We start from the raw sequence: 15,571 nt of genomic DNA on the forward strand, positions 1-15,571 counted from the left end.
ATGTTCTCAAGAAGACTACAGGTTCTCTTGCGATTCCGTGGCCGCTTACATAGTCTCCGCGTGCCCCCTTCTTCGCGTATCAAACATCGATATCGAGTGGGGGGATGTTGATCGATTCAAATCGTAAACGGTAGAATTGTTTTCAAAATCTGTTTTGAAATCGATCGATTTTCATTAATATTATAAGCAATGTGCATAAGTTAACAAAGATCTCGATTATTATTCATACAGGAAAATCTTATTCTAATAAATTCTAATAATTTTCAATTACACGGAAATGTATGTATTAAAAGTGTAACACTTTGTAATAAAAAATACTAGAATTTTGTAAGATTTTTGTAGAATTTTGTAATATTTTTTTTTTTTTGTATTATATGTGATATAAAAAAATTTGAACAAATAAATCGTAACGTATCTATAATTTTCTTTTGGATTTTCTTTGAAGAAGAAAATTTCATTGTGGAATCTAGTATATACGCTGGAACTATTATCATTCGTCCTAAAATAAACTGCACGTTCTTTTTGAATCTAGAAAATTTCGGGAGTCATGGCTGCTGAACTTTAGGGTGAAAAATGAGACACTTAATAGTCGTAAAGTGTCGTCACTCGTCTATTTCATAAATCAACTGTGCATCGATTTTTTTTTTTTAAGATTGAAATATTTCCTGAAAATCGGTTCCAGTTCTCCGTAAGTTTAAGAATTAATTATGGAATATTTTTTTATTCGATGTAAAATAGATCATAAATGTAGAATTTAGTGGTAAAATCATCGCCAACACCCATTTCAACTTCATGATATATTATTCATTCAGGAATAACATACTTAACTTGCATCTACATGCAAACTAGAATCTGATGCAACATCAATCCTTGATTTCATCAGATGGTTGTTTTAAAACCACCGAAACTCTCGATAAAAAATATCAATTAAAAAATGCTTGGAAAGTTTTAAACGTTTCTATTTTAATTCGATATTTGACGATAGATTTTTACGTTTTGATTTATGTATTGTTTTACATTGTGAACATTATAATCTCAGTGAAATATCATTTCGATAGATTTTCGAAGAGAAATCGATGGCATGAATCATTAAAAAATATTTTCTAATGTTTTATTTTATCTATCTTTTATATTGATGCCGATGATGATTAACATCGGCCAGATATAAGATAAACAAAACTTTAATGAAACTTTATATCTCATGTTTTGAAATACCGATCTTGAATAATATATTTTTAATGATTTAGAATAATAAGTACAGGAATTATATTCAATTACATAAGTTTGTGAAATTTTTAAAAATAATTTCTTTAATACATTTTTTCATAAATATTTTCAAGCATTATACTTGTATATTAAATTATATTTATTGATATTTTAATTGTTACGAATCTCAGATAAATTTTAATATTATTGATAATATTATTGATAAATTGAATTATTGATAAATTAAAAATTTCACTTTATATTTTTTTTTATAATAATAAAAATAATATCAATTTATGATATTATAAATATATGTTCCTTATAATATATAAAAAAATTTATATATACATAAAATACATATATTTTTTACAATATATAAAAATATAAAAGTAGATATATATAACATGCATCGAATAAAATTTATTGATTTTTAATTAATTATAAAAGAGATTATAAAATTAATCAAATATTGAAGCTGTCGCTTGAACATATAAATTTTACAAAATAAATAGAAGATAAACAAAGAGAACAAATAGTGGAAGAAGGACAAAGATAGTATAAAAATATTGAAATCAGCGCCATCTTCAGAGTGCCGTAAATGAAACTCAGAAAGAAAGGATAGAAAATATTAGAAAAAAGATAGAGATAGTACAAGAATTAACTTTTAGCACCATCTCTTGAATATTAAAGACATCTCTTTAAAGGAGGATAAAGTAGAATAAGAATTTAGGATTAACGCCATCTCTGAATGATTTCAGAAAAATATTTCCTTGAAGAAATTTCTTTGATTTTCAAGAGATGGCGCTGAGAGTCAATTCTTTTCTATCTCTATCCTTTTCTTGTAATTTTCTATTTTTTTTTGTGTGTTTTATTTGCGGCACTCTGAAGATGGCGCTGATATCAATAATTTTAGTCTATCTTTATGCTTTTCCCACTATTTGCTCTCTTTGTTTCACTTGTTCTTGATATATAATTATGAACAAAATATAGAACATAACTGATTGTAATTGAACATGTATTTTTATCATTTCTATTTTAAAACTATAATATATAATAATTAATTATTTAAAACAAATTATTAATGTTGTAATCTTATTTTGGTCCGAATCATTGAAAATAATGCTAAAATGCTAATGAGAAGGGGAGCAAGAAGATTTTCTCTTGAGATATGGCAAAAAATGCATTATATATTATATTCTATGCATTATATATTAGATTTGTTTTCATTTATTATTATTTTATTATTAATTTATCATAGAAATTGTAAAGATAATAAGACATATATTTTAAAAAGATATTATTTACAATTAAATAAAATATAAAATTTATAAGATATAAATAAAATTTTGTTTTTGTATATAAAAATTTTGTTTTTTATATGTAAAATAATATATAAATTTATTAAAATATTCTTATATGAAACTCCTATAACATAAAATCATGTAATATAATTCATCTAGCTTCCACCATACTTTGTTTTCCTGGATTTAGATTAATCAAACGGTTTGAATTTTCAGCTAATTCAGTAATACTGATTCTACCACGTTGTCTGACAAATTTTGCTACAGCTTCAAGTTCTTCCTGAGAAATATAAATAAATTTTCCTCTGTCATCAATAACTCCAGTTAAACTTCCAGTTGCTTGAAGCTCTTGAATCCTTTCTATTACACTTGCTGTTTTTAAACTAAAATATGCAGCCAAATCTTCAAGAACCACCACTTTGTTTTGTTTAATATATTGAAGAAACTGCTCTAATAGATTTTCTTCATCTTCTTTGATCTCCTGATCATATCCTTCTTCTTCTATACTAAATGCTTCTTTCATTTTCAAATATTCTTCATATTCTCTTTTTTCTTTTTCCTCTCTGGCTTTTCTTTCTGCTTCTTCTTGTTTTAATTCTTCTGCTCGTTCTTTTTCATATTGTTTATCCCTTTCTTCTTGGAGAAGTTGTTCTCTTTTTTTACGCTCTTCTCTTTCTCTTTCAGCAGCTTCTCTTTGAGCTTTCTTTTCTGATTTAGCTGCTAATTTTGCTCTTTTCTTTGCACCCATTTTGAAATCAGGAGTGGATGGCTTTTCATCTGCTTCATCATTTGCTTCATTTCCAGATCCATTATCATCTTCTTCAATTTGTTGACTAGAAGTTGCTTGCATACGACGTCTAGCATTCCTTTGACCTGCTGCTCGTCTTATTGGTCTACCTTGTGCAGCTCTTTCTACATTTGTTTGTTTTTTTCGTGCAGCTATAACATCGAAATAACAAAATTTTTATGTTTTGTCAGTTTGAATATTAAATATAAAGAAGTAATAATTAATTAAATTTGTATATTTTATTTTAATTATTTTATGAAATGTACATACAGTTAATTCAATATTTATAATAATTAACAAAACATCTGTTTCATAACAAAATTAAAGGTTAGGAATATATTTAGTTGTAAGGAAAGATATATTTTAATAATAACAAAAAAGTTTTTTATGAGTGAAAACGTACCGGATTTTTGTCTTAAAAACACTGTACAAATGAGAATCAATACAATGATTAAAACAGCGAAAAAAGCTAATAATGTAACGTCCATTTCTTGTTTTTTATTTTATTAAATCTTTTTAGCTTTCGATTATCGAGAGTCAATATCGATAACGCGCAGTAGCGCCGCATACGTGAACTTCACTGTTGTTTTCGAAGGTGACGTGTGCCCTATTAAGTTTCACGTAGAATTTCTTTCGTAATTTAAGTTTTGCCGTGCTATTAAAAGCACTGCTCATAAAAAATCATGTTAAAATACGGTATATTTCTAGTATTATTGTGTATTCTCGAATATGGTACAGGACTCTATTTTCACATTGCTGAAACTGAACGAAAGTGTTTCATGGAAGATATTCCAGATGAAACGACTGTTTTAGGTATGTTAAATATATTTGTTAGTAAAAAATAATATCAATTACGTGTCAATGATATGACTTTTATTAAAAATTTTTATTTTTCTTTATATAGTAAATTACAAAGTTGAATTATATGATCCAAGAACCGGTGGATTCGCCCCGAGCAGCCCGGGAATGGGAATGCACGTGCAAGTTCGAGATCCAGATGATAAAACGATTCTTTCCAGAGTGTATAGTTCAGAAGGAAGATTTTCTTTCACTTCTTTCATGCCTGGAGAGCATATAATTTGCTTATATTCTAACACTAGTTCTTGGTTCAGTGGTGCTCAATTAGTAAGACTTTTATTCTAATAATGTAAAGCAATAATTATTTATATTGTTTAATGTAATTGAGTTTATTACATTATATAGAGAGTGCATTTGGACATTCAAGTTGGTGAACATGCTATTGATTATTCTAATACAGCTCACAAAGAAAAATTTACTGAATTACAATTGAGGATACATCAACTTCTTGATCAAGTGGAACAAATAACAAAGGAACAAAATTATCAGAGGGTTAAATCTCATTTATTTACTTTTTCATTTTTTTGTTAAAAATTTGGATTATAATTTTATATTCTTTGTTTACAGTATCGAGAAGAACGTTTCAGGCAAACATCTGAAAGTACACATCGCCGTGTATTCTGGTGGTCTCTAATACAAACTGTGATTGTATTGATTATGGGTACATGGCAAATGAGACACTTGAAAAGTTTCTTTGAAGCTAAGAAACTAGTATAAGATCAAAACTAATAATTCCAATAATATTAGTCATTTAAAAAATGAACTTTTTCTTGTTATCCTCAATATAAGGAATCCTCAATATAATTTATTTTAAAAAAAAGAAAAAAATAGAAGAAAAAAAATATATTTAGTAATTCATTTTCTATCATTTGTATTTATCATATATTACAATTTAGGCTTTTTCATACTTGTTGAATAACTAATGTATTTCTGGAGAATCGATTTTTAAATGTAGTAAAAAAATAATGTATAGAGTGAATTTTCATCAAAATAAAATATTAATTTTCAAAAAAATCGAATTTTCTTTTTTCCTGCGTTTAGTTGCATGTTAAATTTATTAATGTGAAATTATATAATATTGAAAATGACCAATGAGAATAATAACATACATGTGAATTTGCCTTTTATTGTAGTTCGATGTAAATGGTACACGTGAATGAGAAAAATAGTAAGTAATATAATTCATGTGATAAAAAATTGTTATTAATATTATTATTTAAATTATAATTTAAAAATATATAAAGAAAATATTTTCAATTATAAATGACACTATATATTTGAAAATTTAAAAGAAAAGAAAGGACATTATGTTTTCATTGCGGCAAATAATTCGATGCGGGATGCAACTGACACTTACGAAAGAATTTACAAATTTACATCAGATCTCATTGATTCGAAAAAGGAAATTTAATGTTGATCTACATGATTCAATTTTTATTCGAACGAAAACCAATCTTCCTGAATCACTAGAAAAAGAAGAAGTTAACAAAGATGCTAACAAGAAAGTGCTTGGCAAAATTCAAGCTAAAATCAAAGTGATGTTTACATGTAAAAAGTGTAATTTTCGAAATGGAAAAATTATATCGAAATTAGCTTACGAAAAAGGATTAGTTATAATTCGTTGTGATGGTTGTAAAAATAACCATTTAATTGCTGACAATCTTGGATGGTTTGAGGAATTAAAAAATAAGCAAAATATTGAAAAGTTATTGGCGGCAAAAGGAGAAACAGTTCGAAAAGTGCTAAATGATGTTGATGGATATATCGAGGTGGTTGCTAAAGCAGAATTTGATTTAATACAACATAATAAAGAAAGAAAACAACGTTTAATTGAAGAACAAGAAGATATACATAATAAAAATAAAAAGGTTACATCTTCGAAGGAATTAGAATAAAGATTCTTTAAGAAAAGAAATTTTTATTTTGATAAGATAGAGGTAAAAAAATATTTCAGTGTTTATATACTTTTAAATTTATTGTTGACTATATGTGCTTTTTATATTATGTTAATCTTACAGTTATATATGTAAAAAAATATCCAAAGTTTGGTTAACACTGAAAGATTTAAAAGTTTTTTGATCCTTTAAATTATAATCATTAAAAGAAACAAAATTTTTTCTATTATTCATGTGTATTACATGTAAATACTTCTAATATGTACAATTTAGTAAAAAATATATACTTGAATAAAATTTTTCAGATCTTATATAAATCCCATGAGACTTGCCTCTTTATTCAATATATTAAATGTAAATATAATTTTATGAAAACAAGTATTATGTAATTTTAATATCAATAAAAATTTAATTTATAAAAATGATAGATCTTGGCACATGTAGAAATTATATGGCAAGTTTTGGAATTATTAATATATTGATATTTGTATCAATTAATATGTACATGTAGATAATGTATCTTTTATAAAAAATGTCTTTTTTAACAGTGAAATATATGTAATATAATTAAATCTTTTATAAATGTGTATATATATAGTACATATATATATATATATATATATATAAATATAAAATATATAATATTGAAAACAAAAGGAATGACTTAATGTTTTTTTCTTATCATGCATATTTAAATTCTACATTTAAAAACTATCCATTGTTTATTTTAAATATTTCTGAAGGCACAACTTCTGTTGTTGAGCTTGCAACAATATTAATAAAGGACTATGAATAATTAATTATAATAATAATATTAAAGATGTCTAAGTACACCAGATGTTGGAATTGACATGTACATTTAAATTTTGTTTCATTTTATCATTAAGTTATATTTTTAGTGATTTTATTTATTATATTTAATGATATAAGGCACTATATCTTTTCATTGCAATTATTTTAATATTTTCATAATCCAATATTGAATCTTAATAATTTTGTCTTATTTAGAAACTAATGTTTCTAATATTTATTAATATATATTAAAAATTATCAGAATGTATATGTATAAAATCATTTTATCTTTAAAAATAATTATTTCTATTATAATTGACAGTGATTAAAAAGACTAGTGTTTCTTAAAATAATCTGTACAGAATAAATGTTATTTCATTTCTGTAATAAAGTTATAAAATATAAGCATTTAATTTTTCATTTAGCTCTATAAAAACGAACTTACCCTAGTCATATTGTAGACTAGTATTTTCTTATTATTTTTGAAAGTTAAAAACTTCTGGAATAGAAGTAACTTATATAATGTTCTTGAATCACTATCAAATGAAGTTACTTTAAATTTTTTATACCCTTTTTGGTTTTGATACAATTGCATATTCACTATTATTAAACACTTTATGCTTTGGACCCATATTACTGCTAGTAGATGCAGACTCAGAATGATTTGTTTTTTTTCTAATGACACCATATCCAAGGTGACTATCATCTGCCAATCTAACAGCAGACATATCTTCGACAATATCATAATTAGACCATATAGCATTTGTATCAGTTACAGTATTATTTAAAGAAGCATTAGAATATGAATTTTGAGATGCATTATTAAAATTTCCAAATTTATATGAACTTTTTTGATTAATTTTAGAATTTGCAGAACCAAAATGTTCTAATTTATCATAATCAGATTCATTACTAGGAATATGATTGATCGGCGACATTGGATTATTCGTTACTGAATTCTCTGTAATACTAGATTTACTTTTTGATGAGCTTTGGGATGTAATCATAGGCATCATTGTTTCATATTGGAAATCATCTTCATTCTCTTTGTCTTTGTCACTATGTGACGAATTTGATCTTTCTGTATGATGTATATTATCAATACCATGTGTTTTCCATGCATCATTTCTTACTTCTACTAAATCATAAGGATGTCTCTCTTCATCATCTAATATGGAACTTCCTATTGTTTTTTGAGACATCTCCGGTGAATTATCTCGATTTAATGCTTTGTATTCTCCGCACGTAGGTAAATCTGATGATTCAAGATCTATATTTCTCTTATCTAATATACCTGTAAAAACATATTTTCGCGGAGGTTTCGCAGGTTTTGGTTTAACAATAGGCAAAGAAGGCTTCGAAGATAAACTAGTATCTAAATTAGATGAAGAACTCGATTGTTTTTGAGAATTTTGAGGTGAAAAATCAATATCAATTAAATTAGCAGAACTATTTGGAGAAGGAGGTAATGCTGCTCTTGATCCAGCTTCCATTGATAAAGCTGCATGATATTGAGCATCATTGCATTCAATGTTTGGATTATTTTCCTCATTCATTAATTTTTTCATTGATCTCATTTTGGAATACATACAACGAAAAATTTCTTGTTGACTACTATGTTCCAAGCGGAAAGAACCTTCTCCAGATTCACATTTTCTTCCTGCTTCAAAAATGAATTTTCCATCCTTGTAACCATATCTCCTAATATATCGATATGGCCAAGTGAATAGAACTACATCTCCATCCATTAATTTAATATCAACTGCAGCTACTATAAGTGTATAGTTTCTAGTTTCTAAACCACATCGTTTAGATGCATCTGTTTCTACAACTTTAACAGAAAATACTCCTTCTCCACTGGTACAATATAGATCATTATTTTCTTCTATTGTCTGATTAGATACACTATCTTTAAATGCTACTAACTGAAATGCAGTAATCCAATGAGTCATATCAGATTCAGAATAACATCCAAAATAATGAATGCCTGACTTAGTCACAACCTACATATAAACACAAAAATAAATAGACATTTCACATTTTGTTTGTTAAATCTTTTGTTAAATATTTACTTACAGTAAATACATGTGACTGATTACTAGGTGCAATTTTGATGCATGCATCTAATGTGATGATACGAGGAGCATGTGATTGCATTATAGCTTCTTCTTGATTATCATATATTTCAACACGTTTGATTCCATAGTTACTAGTCCTAAACAGCTGACAAAATCTTTTATGCCAAGATTTCTGTAAAAAAATATAAATAATACGATTGGCTTTCAATATTAATATTTTAATTTCAATGAAAAAGAAAAATATAGATTTTGTGTATTTCGAAAATCATATAAAATTAAGAATGACGTGTATCAAAGCTCGAATTAGCGTTATTGAAATATTTGGAATGTTATCATCCAAACTTTATAGGTTATTTCTTGATGACGATCATTAATAACAAATAGTTGAATCAATCAATATGTTTACTTATCGAAAGATTAGAATAAATAAAATTATAGAAAGACTTTATTTGTCAAATGGATTACTAGAATTCGAAATACACGTTTATCCATGCTAATGTTAACCAACCTTGAGCTGTCCTAACATTCCCTGCGGTGGTAACAGCAGGATACCTTGTAACAGAGGTTCCTCAGGCTCCATCGTTTCCGCGAAACATTAGCAGTCTCACGTATCACTAGGAACGTACCTTTGTTCCCCTTATAATTTCGAAAAAGTGAATTTTTCCACTTTCACTCCCACTTTTTCCCGTCCGTGCTATTCCTCTCACTGGTTTGCTTCTGCTTTCGAACAGTGCTCTATCCTTTGCGATTAATCTGACAGTTTTCCCAAACACATTCAACCCATCATAATGTATGGTGCTTGACATTTCACAAAAGCTTTGAGCCCGACGTTAACGTCGACTAGATTTCCGAGGAGAAAAATTTGCTCGTTTCTATGTGTATGTGTTGCACGGATATGCGTGTTAGATATATACGTACATACACAAATCGTTCCGTTCTTGCATGGTTCCCCACACATTCGGAGGCAACTGTCGAGTAATAGAAACATGCACGTCCTCTGTCCATACGATGTCGCCCGAATTGTCACGAACGATCGTAGAAGCGCGACTATTCTGAAAGATAATTCTTGCTTTGTCTTTTGTTATTTTAATTCGTTTAATTTTATTTGTACCGAATTTTTATCAACGCATTTTACTTTATATTCGAGTTATTTCGTTCGATGTGACGTCTGGAATTCCAAAGTGTAATCAATGTGAACGAGACGGGAGATGATTTAAATCGTGCTTGTTTGCTTTCTTTCTATACGCGAGACTTGGTTATAGATAAGCATTGCAACACATCGCGACTTCCGTTTATAAGCGACAATATAATGTATTTTTTTCTATTTTCAATTATCAGTCCTTTTATTCCGATTATATTATATGTATTATAAAAATTGAATATTATTTGAAATAAGAACTTAACTTATTTTTCTGGTTATATAGCATTATACAGTAGTGTATAACCGAAGTGAAACAAAGAACGATACAATAAAAAGGAATTCGAAATGTCTCTACGATGAAAAATAAAATCACAAAGCAATGAATGATTTTTCTTATTAGTGATAGCAACATGTAAGTTGGAATAATGCAATCGACGCTACCAATTTTTATCTCTGGTTTTGCTACACGGAAGTGGTATACCAACCGATATGAAACAATACAATTGTCTTCTGCTAGTGACAAATATGCGTGCAAACGAGGTAATAACATTATTCGTCGTCGTTGCTTTGCATACATACTAATCGAAAGTATTTAGCAGGAAATATTTCATTTTTAAGGAAATCTTTTCATTTTTAGCAATTTTCAAAGTTTAATATACTTGACTGGACAGTACTTATGTTTGCATATAAAAGAATTTATATAATTATTAAAATATAAAATTATATATTGCAGATTTTATTAAATCGAAAATGTGTTAAATTCTTATCTTTTTGTATTTTTGCCTTGATAAATTTCCTTTTTTTCTTGGTATCGTATATTACAGTATTAAAAAGCTTAGGCTTGGTATCGCACGCAACTAGGCTAAATAATGTCCCGTTTCAATTTCACAAGGATTCGATCGTTCTGTAGTTAGTTATTAAAGAACTGACCTTTCCCGTGATTCGTGGTGCATCAAATTGTATTTGGCCTGCTTGGCACAGTGCTCGTGATCGTGATCAACTTGGCTTGTAATAAAAGATCGACTAAACTAATGAAGTGATACATTATTTACAAGTGTCCTCGGTTATATATTGTGCGAATAATACGCGTGGTTATTTCAGTTTGTCAATAGAAATGATATCGGTTCTGTTGCTGGTTTGGTGCATCAATTATGGGAGCAGTTACAATGATTTTCCATCTCTGATTACTTCTAATGCTACAATGGGTATGAGTGATTTACTTTCCGAAAAAAAAAAGAATTCTTTTTTATTACCATACATGATAAATTATAAAAAAAAAAAAGATAAAATTGAGTAAAGTTTGATGAAAAAGAATTTTTTCAATAGCTGTCGTCATTGATAAAGGTTTCTTCAGTAACAAAGATGAGTACCAAAATGCCACAAAAATAATACAAGATCTTATCACAGATACTGTGAAAAAGGAGATGAACTTGGGTAGTATCTCAATGCGCGTATTTCGCGATATGAATATTAATTTTAAAGGTAAATTTTCCATCCATAAATAAATAGTTATCATTGCAATTTTTGCTTCGATTATTCATTAATCTTTTACATCTTTCAATTACTATAAAGATTATACAATTCTTTTGTCTGTCGCGACCTGCTATCTAACGTGGCGTCTGCACGAGGTCGCACAAAAGGAAGAACTGACACATTTCGCCATAACAGGTAACACGAGTAACCATTTCCTAGATATTTTAATTATAAAATTAAAAAGATCCTGAAAAGGAATCTTTTTTTTTTCATTTGAAGATCCAGACTGTCCTCGAATTCCAGATACAGATGGTATAACAGTGCCATCGATCGTTCCAGGAGAAGAGCTGTCACAGATTTTTCTCGACTTAAGAATGACAGATATTCTGTCCTGGAACGTGATCAACATCCTTCACGACGATACGTTCGGTGATAAGGCAACTAGTAGCAACGATAATGTCACGATCCTTTTATCTAATGCGAACACGTGTTCACGCCTCGTTTCAGACAGAGACACGATCAGTAGAGTGTTGAAAGCCATTTCGAATAAATTACCGAACAAGCGAATGAATCTAATCTCTAGGTCGATTTTCTCGTTGAGACACGGAAACACGGGAAGCGAGAGGAAAAGTTCGGTGAAGAAGACGTTGAACGATTTTCACGTGGAACAATTAGGACATTGCTTTTTGGTGATCGCCACTGTCGACATGGTCGCGGATGTAATGTCTGTAGTAAGATTTCGTTTCTTTAACGAACATGCAATATATTTCAAATGATGAAAAGAACTTAGATTAAGATCATTGAGAACTCATATTATTCAGGAAATTTTTTTTTAAAGGCAAACTCTTTGAACATGGTTCATCCAGGTAGTCAATGGTTGTACGTGATCACAAATAGCGTGTCAGGAAATTTGATCAACACGACATTTATTAATTTACTGACAGAAGGAGGAAATGTGGCTTTCATGTATAACGCGACTAACTTGGATGGTTTCTATAAAGTAATAATTTTTAAACAATTACATATTCATATTATTATATTTCTTTGTTTCACTGTGAAAAATAAAAATTGTATTTTTCTGATAACTTTTTAAAAATTTTAAGCAATTTCTTTATATTATTTTTTCTCTATATGGTAAATAATCGTTGAAAGATTTCTACTTCAGATCAAATTAAAATGTTACATCAAGGATTTGATCGAAGCATTGGCGAAAGCTTTGGAGTACTCCTTGACGAACGAGATCGAATTGTTTAAGAGGATGAACGAGGACGAGTTCGAAATGATCAGACTGACGAAAAGCAAGAGGCGAGCCGAGCTCCTGAAGAATGTCAGAGTCAGTGAATTTGTAACATGATATTTGCAGCGTGTTTTAGCCAATTCAAATTATATTTCTCGACAGATACACCTTTCCCGAAACACGTCTGCTTCGAACAATGTTTGTGAACAATGTCTGTTATGGAGATTCTTCTCGTCTATAACGTGGGGAAATTTCTTCTCTCGTAATAAAAATATGGCTCACTTATTGGATATAGGAACGTGGACACCTATTATCGGCGTAAACCTTACGGATGTGATATTTCCTCACATCGTGCACGGATTCAGAGGAATTAATTTACCAATCGCGACTTATCACGTGGGCAAACGATTTTCCAATTTATTATTTTACAAGAAAAGTATCTTATTATTAAGAAACATCGAGTTTCACATTTTATTAGAAAGTTAATTTTTCTTAAACTTTCTTAAATTCGAAATTTCTTTGTTACGTTAAAATTGTAAACGTTATAATTGAACGTGAACGATTGTTATTTTAGAATCCACCATGGCAGATAATTTCTATGAGTAAAACGGGTAAAAAATTGTACGAAGGATTGATATTCGACGCGATCAATTATCTCAGCATGAAATTGAACTTTACGTACACAGTGATCATGCCGGAAACGAGTCAAATTCCGAGATCCTGGAACACTTCTCAATTTGCCAAGCTGGGCGAGGTAAGAATTTTTACGATATTTATCACTATATTTGTCAATTCTGCTCGATTCCGTTTATAGAAAATCAAAGAAATGACCATGTCGACCACGAAGAAAGTGCCATTGGAAATAATCGATTTGGTGCGCCAGAAGAAAGTTCTTCTGGCTGCGTGCGCGTTGACCGTGAACGAATGTGGGAATACCACATTCAATTATACCGTACCTATTTTCGTGCAGACATACAGCTTTTTAACAGCGAAACCCAGCCAATTGTCTAGAGTTCTCTTATTCGCTTCACCGTTCACCAAGGAGGTTTGTAATTGATTTTTTAAATCCTTATTTTTTTTTCGAAATAAGAATACCAAATATTCTCCGTTACCGAAATCTCGAAATAATAATGAACAAATTAACCCAACAAATTAGCTCGTGAAGATAACCCAAGAGGATAAGGATCGAAGAAGCGAAGAAAACATCTGATATTACGTTACATTAGTAACTCTCCATAATTTCTTACGAAGGTTTTCTTAGCGAAAGACTGACAGAAACGAATCGGTGTAGTTACACAAATCGCGGAGAGATATCTCTTACTCGTTTTAAAAGCGTTCGCTAATGTTTCGGCATTCCACCGCGTAATAGCGCATAATGACAGAACTATAAAGATTGTCGTCGTTCAAGTTCGGTATGTTCGCTGGCATTCCTGTTATGTTCCGGCTGCCTTTCAGATGTGGGCCTGTCTGGCTGTGTCCATTATCATAATGGGTCCGATTTTATACCTGATCCACAAGTACAGCCCGTACAGCACCAAGGCCTCCGGTCTCAACTCCTCCTGGCAATGTGTGTGGTACGTGTACGGGGCGCTTCTTCAACAAGGTACGATTTTATTGTCCCGTAAACCAACACTATTTCTTTTATATTTGCACCGATGTGATGCTTGTGATGCTTCCCTCCAGTGATTTTATTACCGATCATTAGCGTTGTTGGATTTCTTCTATACAAATTTTATTTTGGCAGATCGATTCGAATAATGTTTATTGGAAATAGTGTCTCGTAATATTGCGTTTTATTTAATATAGATTAGAATATAGATCTATTAAATAAGTAAATACTATATGAAATTTTTCTTAATCACTAAAGATCTTTATCTTATCTTTAAAATTACATTAAATGACAGACTGATTATAATTGATGAGATATACGTACTCATATATTCACTTTAATAACGTAACGTTTCAATGCAAAAGATGGAAGTTTGAAGAAACTCGGTAAAATTCCTCCTCTCATTTCAAACGCAATAGCCTTTCTCCATCCTCTGCCCATCGACTAATTAAAATTCAACGGCCAAAGTAGCGCGAAGGGGATCATATATCATCGGCCCTGAAAAATTCCAGGTGGGATGTATCTACCGCACAATGACAGCGCTCGCATACTGATCGGTATGTGGTGGCTGGTCGTGATGGTCCTGGTGGCCACATATTCCGGAAGTCTGGTCGCCTTTCTCACTTTTCCTCGAATGGACACCTCTATTTTAAGCGTGGAGGATTTGATCGCGCATAAGGATAGAATCAGTTGGGGCTTTCCGAACGGTAGCTTCCTCGAGATGTATCTGCAGAACGCCGAGGAGCCTAAATACCACGTTCTATTCTCCCGCGCTGAGAGGCATAACGACACAGAGGAGGAGAGATTGGTGGGACGTGTGAAGGAAGGGAAACACGCTCTGATCGACTGGAGGAGTTCCCTCAGGTATCGTTTCATTTATCACTAGTCGAAACCAGCGTGGAAATTCCAGCGTGGAAATTAACTGGTTCGCGAAATAGGTTCTTGATGAGGAAGGATTTCTTGTTGACCGGTAGCTGCCATTTCTCCCTGAGCATGGACGAGTTTCTCGATGAGCCTATCGCTATGATCATCCCGTACGGCAGTCCTTATCTGCCTGTCATTAACGCGGAGTAAGTTGTACGTTGACTTCTGGAGGATCGATGTCAGGAATTATTTTTAATAGTTTTTATTTTACTCTAAAATAAAATTCTGTGAGTCGAGTTGAATCTTTTTTTTTTTTTTTTTTTTTTTTTT

The 15,571-nt window shown here is 30.1% G+C and overlaps 5 protein-coding genes across 7 annotated transcripts in view; 3 read left to right on the forward strand and 2 right to left on the reverse strand.

Moving 5' to 3' along the window:
* Positions 1–2,471: 2,471 nt before the first annotated feature.
* Positions 2,472–3,944, reverse strand: LOC102678040 (DDRGK domain-containing protein 1-like). Its single transcript, XM_006620288.2, has 2 exons — positions 3,698–3,944; positions 2,472–3,446 (listed from the first exon to the last, which is right to left on the reverse strand). Exons 1-2 carry the CDS (start codon positions 3,780–3,782, stop codon positions 2,659–2,661), a joined length of 873 nt encoding a protein of 290 aa, XP_006620351.1. The 5' UTR covers positions 3,783–3,944; the 3' UTR covers positions 2,472–2,658.
* Positions 3,815–5,157, forward strand: LOC102677900 (transmembrane emp24 domain-containing protein eca). Its single transcript, XM_006620287.2, has 4 exons — positions 3,815–4,107; positions 4,199–4,419; positions 4,498–4,644; positions 4,720–5,157. Exons 1-4 carry the CDS (start codon positions 3,978–3,980, stop codon positions 4,867–4,869), a joined length of 648 nt encoding a protein of 215 aa, XP_006620350.1. The 5' UTR covers positions 3,815–3,977; the 3' UTR covers positions 4,870–5,157.
* Positions 5,158–5,276: 119 nt separating this feature from the next.
* Positions 5,277–6,058, forward strand: LOC102678178. Its single transcript, XM_006620289.2, has one exon. It carries the CDS (start codon positions 5,460–5,462, stop codon positions 6,045–6,047), a length of 588 nt encoding a protein of 195 aa, XP_006620352.1. The 5' UTR covers positions 5,277–5,459; the 3' UTR covers positions 6,048–6,058.
* Positions 6,059–7,371: 1,313 nt separating this feature from the next.
* On the reverse strand, positions 7,372–9,908 carry LOC102678309. Its single transcript, XM_006620290.2, has 3 exons — positions 9,426–9,908; positions 8,916–9,089; positions 7,372–8,842 (listed from the first exon to the last, which is right to left on the reverse strand). Exons 1-3 carry the CDS (start codon positions 9,495–9,497, stop codon positions 7,403–7,405), a joined length of 1,686 nt encoding a protein of 561 aa, XP_006620353.1. The 5' UTR covers positions 9,498–9,908; the 3' UTR covers positions 7,372–7,402.
* A 471-nt stretch (positions 9,909–10,379) lies between these two features.
* Positions 10,380–15,571, forward strand: part of LOC102678462 (ionotropic receptor 93a) — a 6,669-nt gene continuing 1,477 nt past the window's right edge. Inside the window, exons 1-13 of one of the 3 annotated variants that reach the window (XM_006620292.2) lie at positions 10,380–10,598; positions 11,160–11,263; positions 11,385–11,540; positions 11,631–11,726; positions 11,811–12,262; positions 12,370–12,531; positions 12,697–12,864; positions 12,931–13,164; positions 13,343–13,522; positions 13,583–13,813; positions 14,224–14,371; positions 14,890–15,241; positions 15,316–15,479. In XM_006620292.2, coding sequence (XP_006620355.1) covers positions 11,173–11,263; positions 11,385–11,540; positions 11,631–11,726; positions 11,811–12,262; positions 12,370–12,531; positions 12,697–12,864; positions 12,931–13,164; positions 13,343–13,522; positions 13,583–13,813; positions 14,224–14,371; positions 14,890–15,241; positions 15,316–15,451 — 2,406 coding nt within the window. In that variant the 5' untranslated portion in view covers positions 10,380–10,598; positions 11,160–11,172 and the 3' untranslated portion in view covers positions 15,452–15,479. Of the gene's footprint in view, positions 10,599–10,810; positions 11,264–11,384; positions 11,541–11,630; positions 11,727–11,810; positions 12,263–12,369; positions 12,532–12,696; positions 12,865–12,930; positions 13,165–13,342; positions 13,523–13,582; positions 13,814–14,223; positions 14,372–14,889; positions 15,242–15,315; positions 15,480–15,571 lie in introns of those variants that run through there. The other 2 variants (XM_006620293.2, XM_031512684.1) reach the window with 2 other exon arrangements.

Source organism: Apis dorsata, unplaced genomic scaffold (genome assembly GCF_000469605.1).
Source record: "Apis dorsata unplaced genomic scaffold, Apis dorsata 1.3 scaffold_499, whole genome shotgun sequence".
Taxonomy (NCBI): domain Eukaryota; kingdom Metazoa; phylum Arthropoda; class Insecta; order Hymenoptera; family Apidae; genus Apis; species Apis dorsata.